This window comes from Tachyglossus aculeatus, chromosome 10, assembly GCF_015852505.1.
Source record: "Tachyglossus aculeatus isolate mTacAcu1 chromosome 10, mTacAcu1.pri, whole genome shotgun sequence".
NCBI lineage: Eukaryota > Metazoa > Chordata > Mammalia > Monotremata > Tachyglossidae > Tachyglossus > Tachyglossus aculeatus.
The window spans coordinates 9706429-9728195 of record NC_052075.1 but is presented as its reverse complement, the minus strand read 5'-3'; the positions used below and the strand labels follow the sequence as shown (position 1 = coordinate 9728195).

The 21767-nt window shown below is 41.2% G+C and overlaps 1 protein-coding gene across 2 annotated transcripts in view; it reads left to right on the top strand.

The window, feature by feature from the left end:
- PPARGC1A (PPARG coactivator 1 alpha) overlaps positions 1–21767 on the top strand; it is a 551441-nt gene that overhangs the window by 497704 nt on the left and 31970 nt on the right. For both annotated transcript variants that reach the window (XM_038753163.1, XM_038753164.1), the window contains one exon: positions 20644–20838. In XM_038753163.1, the coding sequence (XP_038609091.1) occupies positions 20644–20838 (195 nt within the window). The remainder of the gene's footprint in view (positions 1–20643; positions 20839–21767) is intronic.

The window sequence follows — 21767 nt, the reverse complement described above, 5'->3', positions numbered from 1 at the left end:
GTCATGGTTATGCCCTGGGTTTTTGGTGAAAAGTCAGAAAGTAAACCCATTGACATTAGTTCTCCGAAGATGGATGTTTGAGGTTCAGCTGCCATTCTTGGTATTTGCATTGTTGCTCTTCCTTTCGTGCTTCTGGCCACCCTGGAGTAGGTAATCAAGAGTGATCGAAATATGGTTGCTTTGACTAGGATCAGCAGATAAACAAGGTGTTCAACATTCACTTATTCTTCAGTCACTCACCTCTTCCCATCTCATTCTGTTGTATTTCTTGAGTGCTTGGGAACATACAACAGAGTTAGTAGATGTAGATGAGGGCTCCTGCCCTCAAGGAGCTTAGGGAAGCTTGCCATCTTTCACTCAGTTGCCTTCATCCAGATTGCTTCTTCATGGTCTCTCAGTTCTGTTCACCCACAGCTCAGCTTCACTAAGAATAGTTTTTCTCAAATATGTAGCTCTTTTCTGTTGCAGAAGACAAATCAAACCACCAACAGGGCGGGGTGACACTTGATGGGATTTGAGATGCAATGATGCTACGTGCTTTTACATTGGGCATTCAGGGTAATGTGCTGAAATCATATGCACCATTTTGTGGAATACCATCCAGAATGACTTGGGTGTAGCGCATTTCTCCTGGGCGACCCATAACTACTGCCCTGCACCCAACTCTCCCCTCCTCATCACACATACACACACATACATGTGTACATGCTGAGAAGCAATGTGGACTAATGGAAAGAGCACGGGCCTGAGAGTCAGAGGACCTGGGTTCCCATCCCAGCTTTGCCAAGTACCTCTTGTGGGAACCTGGGCAAGTCGCATAACTCATCTTTGCCTAAGTTCTCTCACCTGCAAAATGGGGATTCAATGCCTGTTCTCCCTCCTACTTAGACTATGAGCCCTATGTGGGACCTGATCCCACAGTCTTCTAGACTGTGAGCCCACTGTTGGGTAGGGACCGTCTCTGTATGTTGCCAACTTGTACTTCCCAAGCACTTAGTACAGTGCTCTGCACACATTAAGCGCTCAATAAATACGATTGAATGAATGAATGAATGGTTATCTTGTATTTACCCCAACACTTAGTACAGTGCTTTCGGTAGATACAAATACTACAACTATCACCACCATTATTATTATTTACATACATACAAACACACACACACACACACACACACACACACACACACACACACACACACACACACACACACACACACACACCAGCACCACCATCACCACCACAATTGCTCCAGACCCTTCGCATTCCTCTCGCAGGTTCATATGAACACTAGGTCCATATTCAAGTCATGGAACTCGGGAGCAGAAGACAAGGCAGAGGGAAGCTGGACCTAAAAATAAAAATACCAGATATAAATGCATCAGGTGCCCAATCCATACTAACAGACAGACAACAAATACCGACAGATTCTGACAGGGGTGCACTAGGTGATTACTCTGCTTGTACTCCAGGTGGGGATTCCTGGAGTACTCTTTAGTTAAACAGGAGACTTGAGTTCTTTTGGCCATCTTATTTCTGGCCCAATTTGATAGGGAAATTGTCTCATGGGATAGCTGGGCTTCTTGTGGACAGTCCCCAAGGAAGACACCTGTATAAACCAGGATTTTTCAAAGCAACTGTTCAGCTTCTATAAGATGGTGATACCAGCTTAAATATGCCATTTATGAAGGGCAGGAAAGCAATTGTGTCCCCAGTGAGGGAAGATGAGAGGAAGGAGGTTGAGAGGATTATGGGGTAGTGAGATCAGGTGCTGAGTTTTGGAAAAAGGCAAGAGGTTTCTGAAATGCTTCGGAGATCCCAAACTCACTCTAAACCAGACCACCCCAGAGAATGGCAGAATACAAAGAACAATATTGAATATCCATCCATTCTCTATTACTCCGAATGGCTTATGCCACATTACTCTATGAGCACCACTGCACAGTCCCATCCTGTTGCCTAGTATATTGCTCGGCCCAGATTGGATGCTTAATAAAGACCGTTCTTTAGTTCTTTCTTCTGAGCAGCTTCACTGGTTGACCATTATCAAACCAATGCACTAGTAAATAAGATTATCTCTTGGCTATAAGCTCCTCCTCTAAACAGTAAGATTCTCAGAGTAGGAAATGTGTCTACCAACTCAGTTACATTGTACTCTCCCAGATGTTCAGTACTCAGTGCTCCCAGTAAGCACTCAATAAATATCGTTGATTGATTAATGATTGCAGTCCAAGTTACCAGGCCTACTGGAGAGTCAGTTCATCTAGCTATTTCAGGAGGTACTTGGTTTAGGTTGCTTTCCCCAGGAGAAGGAAGTCCTATTCATTCACTCATTCAATCATATTTATTGAGCGCTTACTGTGTGCAGAGCACTGTACTAAGTGCTTGGGAAGTACAAGCCGGCCACAGGTAGAGACGGTCCCTATCCAACAACGGGCTCACAGTCTAGAAGGGGGAGACAGACGACAAAACAAAACATGGAGACAGGTGACAAAACATGTAGACAGATGCATTTCTTCTTCCCTCATCTAACTCAAACTAAAAGAGGCAGCTTTGTAGAACAAATGGTGTTTCTCTCACCTACCTAAGCCATATGAGCAGACACGCCCTACAAAAGGAATGTTTCAAGAGACCGTTTTGTAAAACAAGCACAGCTGTTTTTGCTGCTGTCCTCCCTCACTAACTGGTATGACTGCCTCTCTCTGAGTTCATCTTGTCCTAGGGTCTCCGGCAGTTTGAGAGGCAGGGACGGGTATGGGAAATATCCAGCTCTCACTGCCTCTATTTATGTTGATATGTTTAGAGCATCAATAAGTCTGTAAGCTTTATGGCCAAGGGAAAATGAAAAAGCCACTTGTTTGAGGAGCCATCAAGAACACATAATTTTAAAAGACAATGCTAGAAGGAGAAGTCTATTTAATCTCTATAAAGAAATGTAGCCTTTGGGAAGAAGAAATCCCATTCCCATGGGGTTTTTCTGCAGACCCAGTAGCTTTGTGCAGTAGAGGGGGATTTTTCTAATGCAATTAGCAGGGGCAAAACCAGCAAAACATTTGACATGTTTGGTGAACCATGTTTTGCTGATGATGTTTGTAATGCTCGAGTTCCAGAGGAATAAGAGACAGGCAGTAGGGATTTACACTAAAGCAAAGCTCAGGGGAGAGAGTTCTTGCTAAGTGTCCCATGTACTTTTTTTTAATGTCTGACCCTTTAAGCCACTCCTGTTTCTGATTCTGGTCTCATGTCACAGCACCAATTAACTGAGGAATCAAGAGACTGCATAAAGTTAATTTGATATCCCTGAGGTAAAACCTGTCAGTCACATAATAATCGTGACACCAAGAACCACTGATAGTCAATCAATCAATCAGTCAGTAATATAGTGGACTATACTGGCAGGGAAAGTTTTGAGGTAATAGGTCAATTCCATTGTTCATCTGAACTGCAAACCTTGCAATCCTTTAGTTGTCTTGAGAGGTTCATTGCAAGAGATGGCTTTCTAATATCGTACAGGGAACTGGGTTTATAGATCTGGTCATCAGCTCAATCTGCAGAGGGCAGGGCTATATGTTAGGGATGCTCTTCCCTTCCCCAATTTTTCCAGACATCAGAAAGAACACTGCCACTGCTTCTGAGCCCTGGGATCTTGCGTGATCTTGGACAAGTCAGTTTACTTCTCTGTGCCTCCGTTACCTCATCTGTAAAGTGGGGACCGAGACCGTGAGCCCCATGTGGGACAGGGACTGCATCAAATCCAATTTGCTTACATCCACCTCAGCGCTTAGTACAGTTCCTGGCACACAGTAAGCACTTAACAAACACCACAATTATTATTATTATCATTATTACTAGGACCTAGTGGTAGGAGGGGTGGAAGAGGATGACCAGATGCTATATATACAAATTTTAGGTGCGAAGCCGTCCTGGTACCAGATAGGGGACAATCCAGCTAAAAACCAGACGGTAGTATGAAAGCTGGATAAATAGTCACTTTATATGTAGTCAGGGGCAGAAGGCCATCATTCCTTCATTCTCTGAACTTAGGCCAGAGAGTGGTGCCAACCACGGGATCCTAGGAATTCTGCCCCAGCCCCTCCTTACCCATAGGCCCCTCAGAATGGGTGAGGAAGCGGGCGACTGTGGCATCTGCAGCCATGTAAGCCTAGATTGTTGGAAGAAAATGGAAGAGACGCAAAGGAAGGTGTGTACGGTCAGGTCTCTCTTGAAGTCAGGAGACCACAGTATTTCCTTTGTCAGTCACGCTTGGTTGCTTTGAATTTGAACTTGCTTTTGCATTTCTTTCTGTCTTTCTCCAGTTTAAAAGAATAATAAACCAACATCTATTAGTGGCTCGAACACATTTATTGAGGGCATTACTGTGTACAGCGCGCCACACTAAGCACTTGGGAGAGTACCACAGAATGCTTTCAAGAAGCTTGCAGTCTAGATATAAATTACAGAGAGGAGGAAGCAATAGAGCATATATTGCTACCCCAAGTTGTGCTCCTTGGCATTCATACTAGAAGTATGCTGTATAGTATAGATCCATTTGCCGCCCCCAAATATAATAATGATATTGATTAAGCATTTACTATGTGCCAATCGCTATAAAAATGCTGGGGTAGACATGAGATAATCAGATCGGACACAGTCCCTGTCCCACTTGGGGCTCACATTCTGAGTAGAAGGGAGTAGGATTTAATGAGGTAACTGAAGCACAGAGAAGTTAAGTGATTTGCCCCAGGTCACACAGCAGGCACGTGGCAGAGCTGGGATTAGAACCCAGGTCCTCTGACTCCCAGCCCCATGCTCTCTCCACTAGGCCACACCACTTCCCTTTTGGAAGTGATTGTTGTTGAATTAATAGTAGCTCTTCTGAAGCCACGGTTACAGCACATCAGGAACTTGTCTACATTCTCGGCAACCCGATCAATTGCCATAAAAGTTTATGGGAAGCCCAGATATTTTCACAATGTGCTGATACATCTATGCTCCAGGACTCAGGGAAATCTGGGTAGCTTAACAGCGAGCAGGTTCAAGTCCCAGGATAGACCTGTTCGGGAATAGCAGAAAAGAATTCCTGGATCAAAGGAATGTTATCTAGTTAAAAATAATTAGCCCTGATAAAAAAGATCCCCTATCACCATTTTCAGAGAGTTAATAATGAACAGAGTTTTTGAAACCCAATTTTCATCTTGTTCATTTTTTAACTTTATACAAGGTGGATAGGAGATATAGATACACTTATTTTTTACTTTGAGGGTTTGGGTAGAAGATAGGTTGTAAGATGTGATGCCAAGAGAAGCAGCGTGGCCCAGTGGAAAGTGCCCAGTCTTGGGAGTCAGAGGTCATGGGTTCTAATCCTGGCTCTGCCACTTGTCTGCTGTGTGACTTTGTGCAAGTCACTTCACTTCTCTGGGCCTCAGTTCCCTCAGCTGTAAAATGGGGATTTAGACGGTGAGCCCCACATGGGGCAACCTGATTACCTTGTATCCTCCTAGTGCTTAGCACATAGTAAGCGCTTAACAAAATCATCATTATTACTATCATTATTATGTGTAGTTACATTTTTTTATTTGATAATAAACTTTAATTCTGTCATCTTCATCATTAATCCATACTTATCAATTGGCCCTTAGAGACAGGGTCCTTTGTCAGGTCCTGTCAAAACCCACTTACTTTTTTTTTTAACCAGTTTAGCTCCCTTTACAATTTGTTGTTGTTAATGGTATACTTTAAGCACTTACTTTGTGCCAGGCCTGTACTAATCACTGGGGTAGAAACAAACTAATCAGATTGGGCATAGTTCATGTCCCACCTAGGACTCACAGTCTTCAACCCCATTTTACAGATGTGGGAGCCGAGGCCCAGAGAAGTGAAGTGACTTGTCCAAGGTCACACAGCCGATGAGTGGCAGAGCCTGGATTGGAACCCAGGTCCTTCTGACCCACGAGGCCCATGCTTTATCCACTAGGCCACACAGCTTCTCCAGGCTTACGAGAGTTAATCCACCTGGCCAATTATCACAGACACTGTCATAATTTAGAAAGAATTGTCTTCTTTATGCATAATGAATGGTAATCGTTTGGTCCAGTTCCATTTTGTAGCAAAGGACAAGAACCGGAATTAAGTGAAAGTTACACGTTTTCTTCTTTAAAACTTTCTTCTCCCCAACTAGATTGCAAGGTTCTTGAATATGGGCATCTTCTACTACTAGTATAGGAGGGGAAAGAGAAGAGGAAGATGAGGGGGAGGAAGAGGACGAGGAGGAAGAAAAGGGGTAGAAGTATAATATTTATGGAGTGCACATTGGATGAAATGCACTGTACTTAATGCTTGAGACATGTTCCATATCCCCAAGGACCTTACAATCTAGCTGGGGAAATGAACATAAAGATATTTTCAACTGCAGTAGTTTCTCCCAAGCATCTAGAATGATGCAAGTGCATAGTAGGCATTCAGTAATTTGATCGAATGATGACAGAAATCACCTCAGGAGAAGCAAACCAAAATGAAGCTAGAAACCAGTTCTAACTTTACTTGGCTCCAATAAAGCTCTCTTCATATTTCAAATGGTATTTTCAGAAGCAGTGTGGCCTAGGGGAAAGAGCACAGGAGTGGGAGACAGGATCTGGGCTTGAATTCAGCTTTCAACAGTTGTCTGCTGTATGACTTTTGAAAAGTCACTTAACTTCTCTGTGACTCAGTTTCCTCCCCCATAGACTTTGAGCCTCAAGTTAGGCAGGGACAATATCTAATCTGATCATGTTAAATCTATAGCAATGCTTAGAACAGTACTTTATGTACAGTAAGTGCTTAAAAGATACCACTGTAATTATTTTTTTCCTCCTGTTTTAGCGGTTGTTTCCAAGAACTCAACTTCCTGCACTGAGAACCTTTGTGCCAGTGTGAGCTGACTGGGACAGGAATCATTCTGATAAAGACTTAAGTCCCTAGAAAGAAATGGTTTTGATGAAGAGCTGAAATAGGCCATGTCTTTCAGGACCAAATCCTTTCTCATTTCCCTCCCTCATGTTTCTTAAAAGGGTAACTATGTCCTGCTTCCTTTTTACTCCAAAAAAAAAGGGTCTCTGTAACCGCATTCTTTGTTGAAATATTTCAGGACTGCCTTGGGATCAATTCACTTGGGATCAACTGTTCAAATTCATTCATTCAATCGTATTTATTGAGTGTTTACTGTGTGCAGAGCACTGTACTAAGCACTAATCCATAATTTTATACATGGGATTGAATACGGCTTTGCCATTTGCCTTCTATATGACCTTGAGTTAGTCATTTAACTTTTCTCTGTCTCAGTTTCCTCATCTGTAAAATGGGGATCAAATGCCTGCCTCATTCTCCTTGCACTGTGAACTCCATGTTAGACAGATGCCGTATGATCTGATTGTTTCTACCGCAGTGCTTAGCACAGTGCTTGACACATAGTAAGCACTAACAAATACCACTGTTGTTGTTATGTCATATGGATTATGTCATATGGATCTCCTGATTAGTCTTGAAGTTGGGCTTATGATAGCTGCTGCCTGGAGTGCTGGAACCCCCATAGAGTTCTGCATTACTATTAATAATTATGATATTTTTTAAGTGCTTACTATGTGCAAAGTTACTACTACAACTAGCTCTACTACTGCTATTACTACAACTACTGAGAATCAGCGTGGCTCGGTGGCAAGAGCACCCACTTGGGAGTCAGCGGTGGTGGATTCTAATCCCAGCCCTGCCACTTATCAGCTGTGTGGCTTTTGGCAAGTCACTTAACTTCTCTGTGCCTCAGTTACCTCATCTGGAAAATGGGGATTAAGACTGTAAGCCCCACGTGGGACAACCTGATTATCTTGTATTTACCCCAATGCTTAGAACAGTGCTTGGCACATAGTAAGTGCTTAACAAATACCATCATTATTATTATTACTGCTAGTACTACTACTATTCATGCAATCATATTTATTAAGAGCTTACTGTGTGCAGAACACTCTACTAAGTACTTGGGAAAGTACAATACAACAGTAAACAGTGATAATCCAACGAGCTCACAGTCTAATATTATTATTACTACTACTACTAGTGTACTACTGGTAGAACACTACTGGTAGAGAAGCAGCGTGGCTCAGTGGAAAGATCCCGGGCTTTGGAGTCAGAGGTCATGGGTTTGAATCCCAGCTCCACCACATGTCTGCTTTGTGACCTTGGGCAAGTCACTTAACTTCTCTGAGCATCAGTTACCTCATCTGCAAAATGGGGATTACGACTGTGAGCCCCCCGTGGGACAACCTGATCACCTTGTATCCCCCCCAGCACTTAGAACAGTGCTTTGCACATAGTAAGCGCTTAACAAATGCCATTATTAATTAATTAATTAATTAACTACTGCTAATACAGTACCTGGCACATAGTAAGCATTTAACAAATGCCATAATTGTTACTACTGCTACTGCTACCACTACTGCCTGGGTTCTGGGAGTATGGGCTCCAGGAATGGAGACTGGAAAGGTCGGTAATTCAGATTCCAGACCTGAGAAATCTTGCTCCAGAAAAAAGCCTTTCAAAAATACACCTTACGCAAGGAGACCTGGTCACAGATAGAAAACTGTAAATATATATTTTTAAAACTTGGTTACCACAAGTGAATTGAAATGATTATAAATATGCTTCAAAATCAGTAAATCAATCAGGGTGTTTATTGAGTACTTACTGTGTGCAGAGTTCTGTACTTAAGCACGTGGGAAGGACGGTTCAATAAAGTTGGTAGACATGATCCCAGCCCACAAGGATCAGCTGGGTTGAGGTGGATGGGTGGGCTCAGGGGTTAGACTGGGTAGTTTGTGGCTCTAGAAATATTCCCCTTTACTACACGGTCCCCCAAAGCCTTGTATAGTTGCTAAGGGTTAGATAGTCCCCAGGGAGATTCCAGACCTGAGAAATCTTGCCCCAGAAAAAGCCTTTCAAAAATGCACCTTACGCAAGGAGACCTGGTCACAGACGGATAACTGTAAATATGTATTTTTAAAACTCGGTTGCCAGAAGTGAATTGAAATGATTAGAAATATGCTTCAAAATCAGTAAATCAATCTGGGTATTTATTGAGTACTTACTGTGTGCGGAGGTCTGTACTTAAGCACGTGGGAAGGATGTTTCAGTAAAGTTGGTAGACATGATCCCAGCCCACAAGGAACTTACAGCCTACCAATAGAGACTGATATGAAAATAGATCAGGATAAGGCAAATAGTGGAATAGAAGAATATTTATATAAGTGGTGTGGAGGTGGGGTGGAGTATCAAATGTCCTTGGAAGGCTATACCATGCCCCTATGATTCATTATATAAAGGCGTCCTGCATTCATTCATTCATTCACTGTTGTATTTATTGAGTGCTCACTGTGTGCAGAGCACTGGACTAAGCACTTGGAAAGTACAGTTCGGCAACAGATAGAGACAATCCCTACCCAACAACGGGCTCACAGTCTAGAAGGGGGAGACAGACAACAAAACACAATAATTGAGTGGGGGAAGCAGTAGCATAAATGTAAAAGATTAAAATAAAATCTAATCAGGTAGTGTGTTTTCCTCAACACACTCCCACTGAGGCAGATCGCGAAACACAAGCATAGGCACACAAGCACACATAAGCACACACACATAGACACAGAAACCTGCTGTTAGGAACACCCCTGGTGAGAACTACTATAGAAGGACATAGACCAATCTATCAGTGATATATGCTGAGCACTTACTGTGTGCAGAGCACTAAAATAAGCTCTTGGGAGAGTACAGTGCAACAGAGTTGGTGGTAGACATGATCCCTGGCTACAAGGAGCTTACACTAGAGTCCAGGAAATATCAATCAATCAATCGTATTTATTGAGCGCTTACTATGTGCAGAGCACTGAAGGAAATAGTCACTGAAGGAATAAGGCAAGGAAATATTCACTTGCCTCTTCAGCCCTGTTACAATGCAGTCAGTATGGTAATGGTAAGATAGTTTGAAATGCTTTTGCGATGTCAAGTTCTCTACAAGTTTAAACATCCCTCCGGTGAGCTCTGTCCCGCACAAAACACAGGTAATGCATTTATTTAGTAATCAGCAAATTACCTTATGTAGTCAGTAAATGTTGAGGCCTGGGCCACTGATAAAGATCATTTGCCTTCAGGTGTTTTCTCAATATTGTGCTCAGCATCAAGTATAAATTGAATAGAGTGACCTTTTGATACTGAATCAAATTGACTGCATTTCCAAAGATTCTGTGGTTTCAATTACCATAAATTTTTGATATTGGGTCCACTGCCCGGTACACTAGTTTCAGCATAACAATGTCTTATCATTGGGTCTGTTAACAGTCAGAAACATGATAATTTGTCCTCTCTCCCTTGTGTGTGTGTGTTGGATTTGTGTGTGAGTGTATGCATGTATGTGGGGGGGGGGGGTGCTTGCATGACACATATGTGTGTACATTCATGTTCAGATTCAAAGCTTCCTGTTAAGGGTGGGAGAGAGAAAAAGTTTACACAAATTCAATCTAATCATTTAATAGCTTGCCAAATGGGAATGATTTTTGGTCAAATGATGTAAAATGTGTTATAGGTTGCTAGCTGGATTCCGAGTTTGTGAGATTGATAAGTCAATTAGTAGTTCCTTAGTTTATAAGCAACTTAATTGTCAGAATTTAATGGAAACTTCTGAACTGCGACAATTCATTAGAAGCAGTCAAACATGTGACTATCTCTAAAAGAAGATTTAATGATCTCTTTCTAGAAAGTTGTATTGTATTTTCAAAGAAATCTGAATTTTGGCCATTTTGGGGGAATAAAAGCTGCTCATAAAAGTTCTGAAAAATTCTTTAGACAATGTTTGTGTATTTTAATGCCACTTCTTCTTTGGTATAAATGCATTCCTATATGAATGAACTCCTTTGGTGTTAAAGTACCTCCTAATGTAGCGCGCAGATTATGGGTTTCAGGTACGTTATGTAATCTAACACCGAATATGGAAAGGTGGGGGAATTACAGACTTGATAGTAACCCTGCCCTGAACCTTCCATTTATTTTCTCCCAGGTTATTAATAACAATAATAATAATAATGGTATTTGTTAAGCAATTACTATGTGCAAAGCATTGTTCTAAGTGCTGGGGAGGTTACAAGGTGATCAGGTTGTCCCACAGAGGGCTCACACAATTTTCATCCCCATTTTACAGATGTTAAGTGACTGGCTCAAAGTCACACAGCTGACAGTTGGCGGAGCTGGGATTTGAACCCATGACCTCTGACTCCAAAGCCCGGGCTCTTTCCACTGAGCCACGCTGCTTCTCTATTGGGTTATTGGGAAGGTTATTGGGAAGTTTTATATAAGGTTAGAATTTCCCTTTACCAAGCCAATTTGCCATAGATTCAGAGAAAAGCCAACATGGTAGGATGCCAAAGGGCATGTCCCAATTTAAATGATCAGACTCCTGAAAAGAAAGACTGTGAGGGTGGCGAGTTGGGTATGTTTTATCCTGAGAGAAAATTTCAATGGCAATGGAAACTAATAACAGTAGAATTACAGGCCTCATTTCCCCTATCCACCTTCCCCTCTGCACCGACTATGAACTTGGCTGAGTATCCCTTAAACATTTTGATACTCACCCCACCCCAACAGAATTCAGTACATATCTTTATACTCCTCTACTTTCCCTACCCGTAATTTATTATAATGTCTGTTTCCCACTGTAGACTGTAGGCTTCTTATGGGCAGGGATCATGTCTACCAACTTTATTGTAGTGTACTTTCCCAAGCGCTAAGTACAGTGCTCTGCACACGGTAAATGTTCAGTAAATACTATTGATCGATGACCCATTGATAGATCTCTCCCCTGCAATTTGCTGCTCCATAAAAACACATAAATGGGCCCCGAATCACTTCTCTACCAGGCATTATTCTTTTTAAAGGTATTGATCTGATCTGTCTCCTTCATCCCTAGTGATCATTCAATGGGAATAGATCAATAGGTGAGCAGAATTTAGGTGTATCCCCAGCAGTAGGAAATCATACTGTTAGAGAGATGAAAGAGTAGTGTAGATTTTGTGGCAGGTAACACTGAACCTGAGGCCAAGAAAGTGAGATTCTAGAACTGGTGCATCCCTGGCAACCAACCAAGGAGATTATTTATAACAACACGGTGACCTGTGGCTACACACAGTCTGTAGAATGGAGTGGGTAGTGGGGCAAGTTGGGAGTTGGAACTAGGATTCACTCAAATTATGAGGCAGTCCAACCCGGCAAGCCTGATATCAAGGATCCTTTCACCCAAGTCACCGTTGAGGCATGTGTGCTGCAGGCTTTGGGATTCAGAGCATGTGGTACTAGAGTGCTGTGCTGAAATCTAACCTGGCACTCATCAAAATATGTACAATATTTTATTCCTGAATGATTATAAGAGTGATAATAATTGGGATATTTGTTATGCTCTCACTATGTGCCAGGTATAGTACTAAGTGCAGGGGTAGATTATAGAAGCACAGATATAGTTTCTCTCTCTTTCTGTGTGTGTGTATATATATATATATATATATATATATATATATATATATAAATATAAATACTTTCCCAAGTATATACACATATCTTTCCAAGCTCATCGATGGTGAGATTTTAATAGTAGTTTTGGGTGCAGCCAATGAGACCAATGGGTCGGACTGAAAGCCCTTCCCCATTGTAGATCTAAGCTCCTTATGGGCAGGGATCGTATTTTCCAACTCTATTTTATTGTACTTCCCAAGTGCTTAGTACAGTACCATTGATTAATGGATTAACGGTGTGCTCCATGCTAGATGTCTCTGGGTGAAAGGGCTCCCATCCCTGAAATTCTGTGGATCCCCCATTCTGCTTTCTTCACACCTCCCAAGCTGATCTTTTGACAGTACCTCACTCTTTACTCTCCTGCCTCCATCTCCTCTCTCAAACTGTTCCCCCCGACTAAGAACTCTTTCCCTCCAGAAATCCATCGTTCCATAGTTATCCCCACATTCAAAGTCCTCTTGAAAGCCCACCCTTCTTTGACATGCCTTCCCTGATTGTCCCAAAAGCTCACTGTGGACAGGGAATGTGTCTGTTTATTCATATATTGTACTCTTCCAGGTACTTAGTACAGTGTTCTGCACACTATAAGTGTTCAATAAATTTGATTGAATGAATGAATGAATCTCATGTCATAAATCCATTATCCACCTCTACCGTTTATACGTACTACTTATACTCTTCCTCAGTACTTATGTATGTATGTGTTTATTTGTACATGTTTCAATTACTTTAATTAATTTAATTGATCAGTTTAACCACTTAATTATTTAATTACTCTGCTTATAAATGTACTTTTATAGTGGTTTTTTCCATTAGGGTAGAAGCTCTCTGTGGGCAGGGTTTATGTCACTAGCTTGTTTTGTACTTCCCAAGTGCTTAGTACAGTGAACCCAGAGTGTGCTTATTAAATATGACCACTAATCTTAGAGTCTTCAGAAAAGCCTGACTCCCTCTCTTCCCACAGTGAAACAGCTGATGGCTTCAGCCAAAATACATGGATCTATCTAGCAAATGTTCAGATACACAGAACCTTCTGGAGCCCTACCGGTTGGATCTCAAGCAAAGAATGTGGTGCCAATTATCCTCTTCATTCATTCATTCTTTCATTCAATCGTATTTATTGAACGCTTACTGTGTGCAGAGCACTGTACTAAGTGCTTGGGAAGTACAAGTTGGTGATATATAGAGACGGTCCCTACCCAACAACGGGCTCACAGTCTATAAGGGGGAGACAGACAACAAAACAAAACATGTGGACAGGTGTCAAGTCATCCAGATCTCTTACTACCAAAGCTGCCAACTCACTCTAAATCTGAGCAAATGTATCTTCAAGGTTTATAGAAAACTCCTCCTAGCATGAAAATGTCACGCAATCAATGATACTGTACCAACTGTGTAGGAGAGTACAATACAGTAGAATTGGTGGATATGTTCCCTACCCACAGTGAGTTTACAGTCTACAGAGAGAGACAGACCTTAATGTACATAAATAATTTATGGATATGTACTTAAGTGCTTTGGAGCTGAGGGTGGGGAGAATAGCAAGTGCCCTAAAGGTAGAGATCCAAGTGCATAGATGATGACTGTATATTTTGATTGTCACCATTCTGAATTAAGCATCTGAATTTCAGGTTTCCCACAAGAAGGAGTGTATTAAGCCAAAAAAGAAGGCTCTCAAGACCTTTTTGGAACCTATCATACAAACTCCTGGTTTACACAGTTTGTGATGAAAATAGATCTTACCTCGGGACTGAATATGGAGGAATGGGATATTAGAGCTTCTCATCTCTCAGTGTCATGAAAGAAGACTAGGCCAAAGGTGTTGGGTAAACAGATGCCATCTGCAGCTAGGTGCTGGCCTTGGAAATGCAATGTTACCAACGAGTATGCTCAGTGAAAGCTAATTAGCAAGGGGGCCCGTCAAACTAGCATTTAACTCCAAGGGTATTTTTCTACCCTGGATAAGAATCTGGCCTTTAGAATGAGAAGGTACTATTGGATCAATAGCTAAGGAAGAGCCGCATTTCAGTTGCCACTGTTGTTGCCACAAAGAGGGGCAGTGGACAGCTACTTGCCACCCCCTATCAAAGAGCATTGCATTGCCTAGAGTAGGATGGGCCAATAATCCATTCAGCCCAATGTTTGGTTCCTGGCAGTGGCAGCCAAAGGGGTTTGGAAAAAGAGTGTAATCTTTACCCTCCTTGACATCAGCACTTAGAACAGTGCCAGTGCTTAGAACAGTGTTTTGCACATAGTAAGCACTTAATAAATGCCATTATTATTATTATTATTATTATTATTATTCAGCTGGGAATTGAGATTTATTCGTGGTTTGCAGTGGGATTGAAAAGGTAAGTTGCATCATATTTGATCCCCATATTTGCTCAAACAATTCTTTTCACCCTGCAGATAATGTTCATAGATCTAGCGGGGTCTGCAAAAGTTCCTCCCGCTGCTGTTTATACCCAATCTTTTCACCCTTGCCCGGGATAAGAGTGACATCAACCCAACAAACAAGCAGGACATTTGCGTGTGAAGGTTGACGTCAGCCAGTGGAATCAGGGCTACTGGGTAAAGGTTATGTAGGGTTTGGGGACAGGTTTCACTCATTCTTGGCTCAAAATGTTCCACTGCCTTGCTGAGTGATCATGGCCATAAATACAAGGGAATGATTCCTGCCCTGCATTCCTTTAAGCAAGTGAAGAAAGGATTCAATTTTGGAAAGTGCTGAATTTCAGAGAGATGTATTTTTGTGGAGTTTTATATATTTATACATATTACTATCGTATTTGTTAAGTGCTTATTATGTGCCAGGCACTGTACTAAGCTCTGAGGTTGGTAAAAGTCAATCAGTTTGGACACAGTCCCTGTTCTGCATGGGACTTACGGTCGTTTTACAGATGAGGTAACTGAGGCCCAGAGAAGTGAAGTGAGTTGCCCAAGGTCACACAGCAGACAGGTGGAGGAGCCGGGATTAGAACACAGGTTTTTCAGACTCCCAGGCTTTATCCACTAGGCCATGTTGTAAGTGATGATGGTATTTGTTAAGCGCTTACTATATGCCAAGCACTGTTCTAAGCACTGGGGGGAGATACAAGGTAATCACTTTGTCCCATTCATTAATTCATTCATTCATTCAATCGTATTTATTGAGTGCTTACTGTGTGCAGAGCACTGTACTAAGCGCTTGGGAAGTACAAGTTGGCAACATATAGAGACGGTCCCTACCCAACAGTGGGCTCACAGTCTAGAAGGGGGAGACAGAGAACAAAACAAAACATATTAACAAAATAAAATAAATAGAATAAATATGTGCAAATAAAATAAATAGAGTAATAAATACGTACAAACATATATAAATATATACAGGTGCTGTGGGGAGGGGAAGGAGGTAAGGCTGGGGGGAGGGGGGCTCCCCATTTTATAGCTGAGAGAACTGAGGCACAGAGAAGTGAAGTGACTTGCCCGAAGTCACACAGCTGAGAAGTGGCGGAGCTGGGATTAGAACCCACGACTTCTGACTCCCGAGCCCAGTCTCTTTCTGTTGAGCCACGCTGCTTCTCTACAAGTCCTCCTGTGCCTACCCTGCAAGTGGTAAAGTCATCTCAGTCTTCACAGCACCCTTACAACAAGGACTGAAACTGTCAAGGGCAACCCCAGTGACTTCAACAATACCCCTCAACCAATGTGACAACCTAAATAAATCTGAGCGATGTATTTATATTTTCAAGCAGGGATTTACTTACCATCTGCAATAAGTGCACAGGGAGTTTTGCCTCTCCTTGAAGGAGTATTCCAAATAAGTACATATATGTAGCAGCCCAAGGAGATGCTTAAAAACCTGCTCTCTGTCTGTCTCCTCCCATTCTCCTTTTCCCAATTCACCAACATGTCTTGTGGTTTGCCCGGGCTGAATGGCAGTCGACAAGTCTTGAAAATCATTTTCATCCATCATGTGGTCGACCCACCACAAAATTGATGGACCGCAAAGTTTGCCTAGGCCATTGTCAAGTGCTCAGCACTCACCCCAAAGCCTTTGATGAAGTACTCTCTGTCTGTGTACTGGGACACACCGGTTGGGAGGTTCTAGAATAGAGTGTAAAAAAGCCCAAAAGAACCAGTGATAACGTCTGCATCCCATCTCAACCAAGGAAAGATGATGGGAGTTTCCTCTAAATCCCATTCAGTGGGTGGATGTAGAGGAGGGGAGACCAGGAAGGGGAGAGCAGAGAATAACTTGAATCCATGTGTTCATGTCCCTGTTCTGGCAGCTAGTCCCAAGATGCATTGTGATGGAATAATTTGGGCCAAGGTATGTTTTAACACTTACAGTCAATCAGTTGCATTTACTGAGCGCTTAGTGTGTACAGAACACTGTTCTAAGTGCTAGGGAGAGTACATTATAACAATCTAGCAGGCTTACAGTGAGCTTACAGTCTAGAGAGGAGACAGAGAGTCTCACTTCATCCTTTATTCCAAACACTGCATTTTTGTAATTGACTGTTGTATCATGGAGTCATTTCTTCGAAAGGGTCTCATTCCTTTATAAAACTTCAGCTCTATCGATCACCACCAGAGAAGCCCGCTGAGCTCGGAAGTGGATAGATACCATTATCCTGGAATTTTATGTAGGGGGAAATTGAAATCCAGAGAGGTTAAGTGTGACCCTTTCACCTGGACTGATCTTCTGGAAAACCGTATATACCTAGACCCCGAGGCTGATTAGAAGACCCTGTTCCCTCCATATTGATGATTTTTATAATGAGAAAGCCAGTATCCTCTTGCCCTAATTCGCAATACGAGAGCTGAGATAATGAAGCAGTGATTAAATGGCTATTAAACCATTTTTTTTAATCCAGCAGGGATCAGGTGAGTGTGAGAATTTGGGGACACCAAGGATAAACTGCACTTGTACAAGAGCCGGAAAAAAATTACAATCAAAAGCATCATGTTTCCTCCTGTCTCACATTTAAATACTTCTGTCACACCACAAACAACTTTGCCTTTCTCCATTCAGGTTACCACTGACAGCTCTTAGAAAAAAAACAAGTAGAGTGTCTAATGCATTTTGGTCATTAGTTGGGCAGAAGGTTGGGTCCATATGGGGACTGCTCCTTCGAAACAGCAAAACCGAAATGCGGACAATGTGCGTTGGGCTGTTTTATAGTTGCTCCCAGTTGCTGTCAAGGAACATCCATTTGTGTTTCTGATCCAGAGAAGAGCTCAACCGTTGAACAGTAATAAAGGTTTTATCTGCTATACCCTCTTTTTCCCTACCTTACCTAAGCACCCCCCTTTCTGTATTTAATAGATATAATCCTAGTAAAACAGTAATTTCTGATCATTAAGAACAATAGCATAGTTAAACCTTTGAAAGGTTATCTTGCAATGTCATTTTCCTGACTAATGTGCTCCTGCTGCCATGTCGTTTGTGAACAGACATGTGTTAGCAGGAGAATGTGTTTCATCTAGGGTGACTTTGATTTATTTGCTCTGTAAATTGGGACCGAAGCAATAATGGAAAGAGACATTAATTGTTTAACAGAGTCCTCTTTGTCACATCCGTTGCTTTCTCTGGGGGGTTTGATTGTTGAAACTTGTACAAAACTAATTGAAACTGCTATGATGAGAACCCATGTCCACTCAACTTTTTGTTCTTAAATGTCAGTACACGTGAATGTCTGCGGCAACCACTAACAAGAAAGATTTAGCTGCAAAGATCAGGCTTTCTTTTAGACCCATAATATTTAAAGTCTACAGTAGTAACCTTTGATATATTTAAAGTCTACAGTAGTTTTTCCTGGTTATTTCAAGAGCAACATTAGTTAGCCAAATTGTTACAGAACAATTCACAAAGTCAACCATCATCACCATCACCAGCAATGAAAAGAGAGATAATAATAGCGTTCAAGCAAGTCTTAAAAATCATTTATGATCTTAGTGATTCCCAGTATTTCTGTCATTGTAGTACAGGTGTAGTATCTAGGATTTATTCGAAGAGCACATGACAACTAGTTCATTTAAATGTAGTTTGGCATCTTTTGCTTGATAGATTTTTTTCTATATGTAAACCACTATTAATACTCTTTCACAAAATAAAATGAAGAATCCTTTCCATTCATAAGGTAAAGTATAAGCATCATCACATCATAATAAATCTAAACATGGTAAAAATAAAGTATGATAAACATAATCACATCATAGCAAACAGAACAACTGATTTGTTAGTCAAAATTATTAAAAATTCCCTTACAGCTGTTTGGACTAGAGTAGAGTAAGGCCATCATAAAAGTTTAGAAAATCTACTTGATTGATTATAAAATTAACTTTTGATAGCTAAACACGAAGTTTGATGATGAAATTTTTCTCTTCCTCAAATGAAGTTCCAGTACTCATGGGACTTTTCTAAACAGTGTAAATGAACCTGAATAATTTCAGGAAAACTAAAGCACATTGGTTTCATTGGAGTTATGTTTAAGTGAACAACTCAATATTGGTACTTTAAAAATGCTTTGTAAAACAACTAAAAACTTTCTAAATGCTTTGTAATCCTTTAGTGGATAGTGACCTGAAATTTCAGAATCATTTTTAACGTCGCTCTGGCAACAATAAGCACAATAAACTGATATCTCTCATCTCTCTAAATCTCTTTTTCTCTATTTTTATCAGTTGAGCATGAAAAAGAGCTAATACTCTTTCACAGGTTTGTTAGTTATTTAATTGGTTAAGTCTGACATTGCCTGATGATTTTTATTTGATTATTTTCTCTTGAAAGTTGGGAAATTGGGACACTCTTGCTAGGTCATAAGCCTTACTGTTTTCTCCGGTCTGCCATGACAGCATTTGAAGAAAGAAGGGAAGAAGGTTGGGTTTTGGTCCTTGGCATTTTGTGAAATTGTATTACAAATTCCAGGATGCTGTGAGATCTAAATTGAGCATGTACTGAACGTGCTTCAATCCCAACATGGTAGCCCAGTCACTTGAACTAATGAAGGGCAGATGGGAGGTCTGTGCTAGTTAAGCTGACCTATGGCATCTTTTTAAAATTCCCTAGGACAGCCCACAAGAATTCAGTACTATACAGATTAAACTAGAATAGTTTGCCTCAGTAGGAATAAAATTCACATGCAAGGAATACTTGTTTCAATGCATAATATCCTAAAGGTATTCAGGCAACAAAGTACTGCGTTGTTTTTATTTTCATATTCAGCTGAATTGTCCAAATGTTCATGACTAGGTAAAGATATTGCAAACAAACTGAAAACACACAACCTTGTAGATTAATAGAAATACCACCCACTTTTCCCATGTTTGGTAGAATCGAGTTCATTAATGTGTACATAAAATAGGCTCCATCTCGAAGAGTAGTCACGTTGTGAAATCAAAACCTTTCACTGACAATGTCAACCTCAGAGACTGCTGGGCAATATATTCATTGAAATGGAAAAGTGAAACCCCCTCATCCAATCTTTAATATGAATGTGAAGTGACTATCTTTGTTCTCTAAATGCACAGTGACGGAAACCTGGAATTTTTGCCTTTTGCTTTTAAAAATTTTTTCAGTGGTAAGGGGAGACAATATTTAACGTGAAAATAGAATTTAAACGTGATAAAGACCTGGTTAATTTCTCTAGTAATACAATTTGATTTTCTGATTAGCTGTCTTATTCTGTGATTCTTGTAATTTTGTCAGGTCAATTAACTAGAGCTCAGTGCCGGTGAAGGCAAGGCCAGGCTGTGCTGGCTTCATTAGATGTCAGCAGCTTAGGTGCATTTTGTAATACAATCCGTGCGGGGTAATTTAACCTCAAGTTGTTAATGTCATGGTGAACAGATTTTTTTTTAAAAGGTTGTGGAGGAAGCCAGGAAGGGTAAACAATGCGAACTACATCTTGAATGACAAAGATGGCTACCCCTCCCAAAATGGGCTCCATGTAATGGTTTCAAAGCCCGGTTATATTTGACAAGTAAACAGTGTCGTGGCACATTTAAAGTTATTTTAGTTCAGCACAGATTAATCATGTGTCTTTCCCCCCACCCCCAATACTTCCATTTTTCTCTTTGTGCAGAAGATAGATGAAGAGAATGAGGCAAACTTGCTAGCAGTCCTCACAGAGACACTGGACAGTATCCCCGTGGACGAGGATGGATTGCCTTCATTTGATGCACTGACAGATGGAGATGTGACCAATGAAAATGATTCTAGCCCTTCATCCATGCCTGACGGCACCCCTCCGACTCAGGAGGCAGAAGAGCCGTCTCTAGTAAGAACAACTTCCTACTGTTTAACTGGAATTGGGGGTGTCCCTGACTACTGGCTGCAAGGGTATGACGTGGGAATGATCTGGCTTGGACTTTTAATTTAGACGGAAGCTGGAAAAAAACAAAATGAAACACATGTACAACTCGATGGTGATTGTTCCAAACGTCTCTGTTTTTGAAGAAAATTAGAAACACTCCTTTATTTGCATCGAATATTTAGTATCTTAGAGGGTGACAGCTTGACAAATTGGGATGTGTGTTTAATTCCCTTATTCCTTCTTGTGTGTATGCTTGTATATCTGCCTGGGTTATTAGCCTTTCCACCCGATGTCAGGACGGAGCCCCCACCCGCCCCTTTGTTTAGCTAGTTATGATCTTACGGTGAATTCCTTTACTATTATTATTTCTATTCTTATATTATTAATAGTAATAATAATAATAATGTAGTTACTGTTATCAGTGTTATAATTTGGCCTAGTGGTACTTGTCCCTGCTAGTGTATGTCCTATTATCTGCACTCCAGGTTTCCCCCACTGCCACCCCAAATGTCACTATGACACTTCAATTTGGACAACACTGTTGATTCAGTACTTGATCCACTCACTAAACTTGTACTATTGGTTTGATTTTGTGTGTTTTTTTTAATATGTTCTCCCATGTCCCACGATTGGCAGGGAAATATCTCTCCTCATTCCCAGTAGACTAAAAATCTGATATAATAATAATAGTGGAATTTATTAAGTGCTTACTAAGCGCCAAGCACTCTACTAAATGCTGGGGAGGTTACAAGGTGATCAGGTTGTCCCACAGGGGGCTCACAGTCTTAATCCCCATTTTACAGATGAGATAATTGAGGCACAGAGAAGTGAAGTGACTTGCCCAAAGTCACACAGCTGACAAGTGGTGGAGCCGGGAATTGAACCCGTGACCT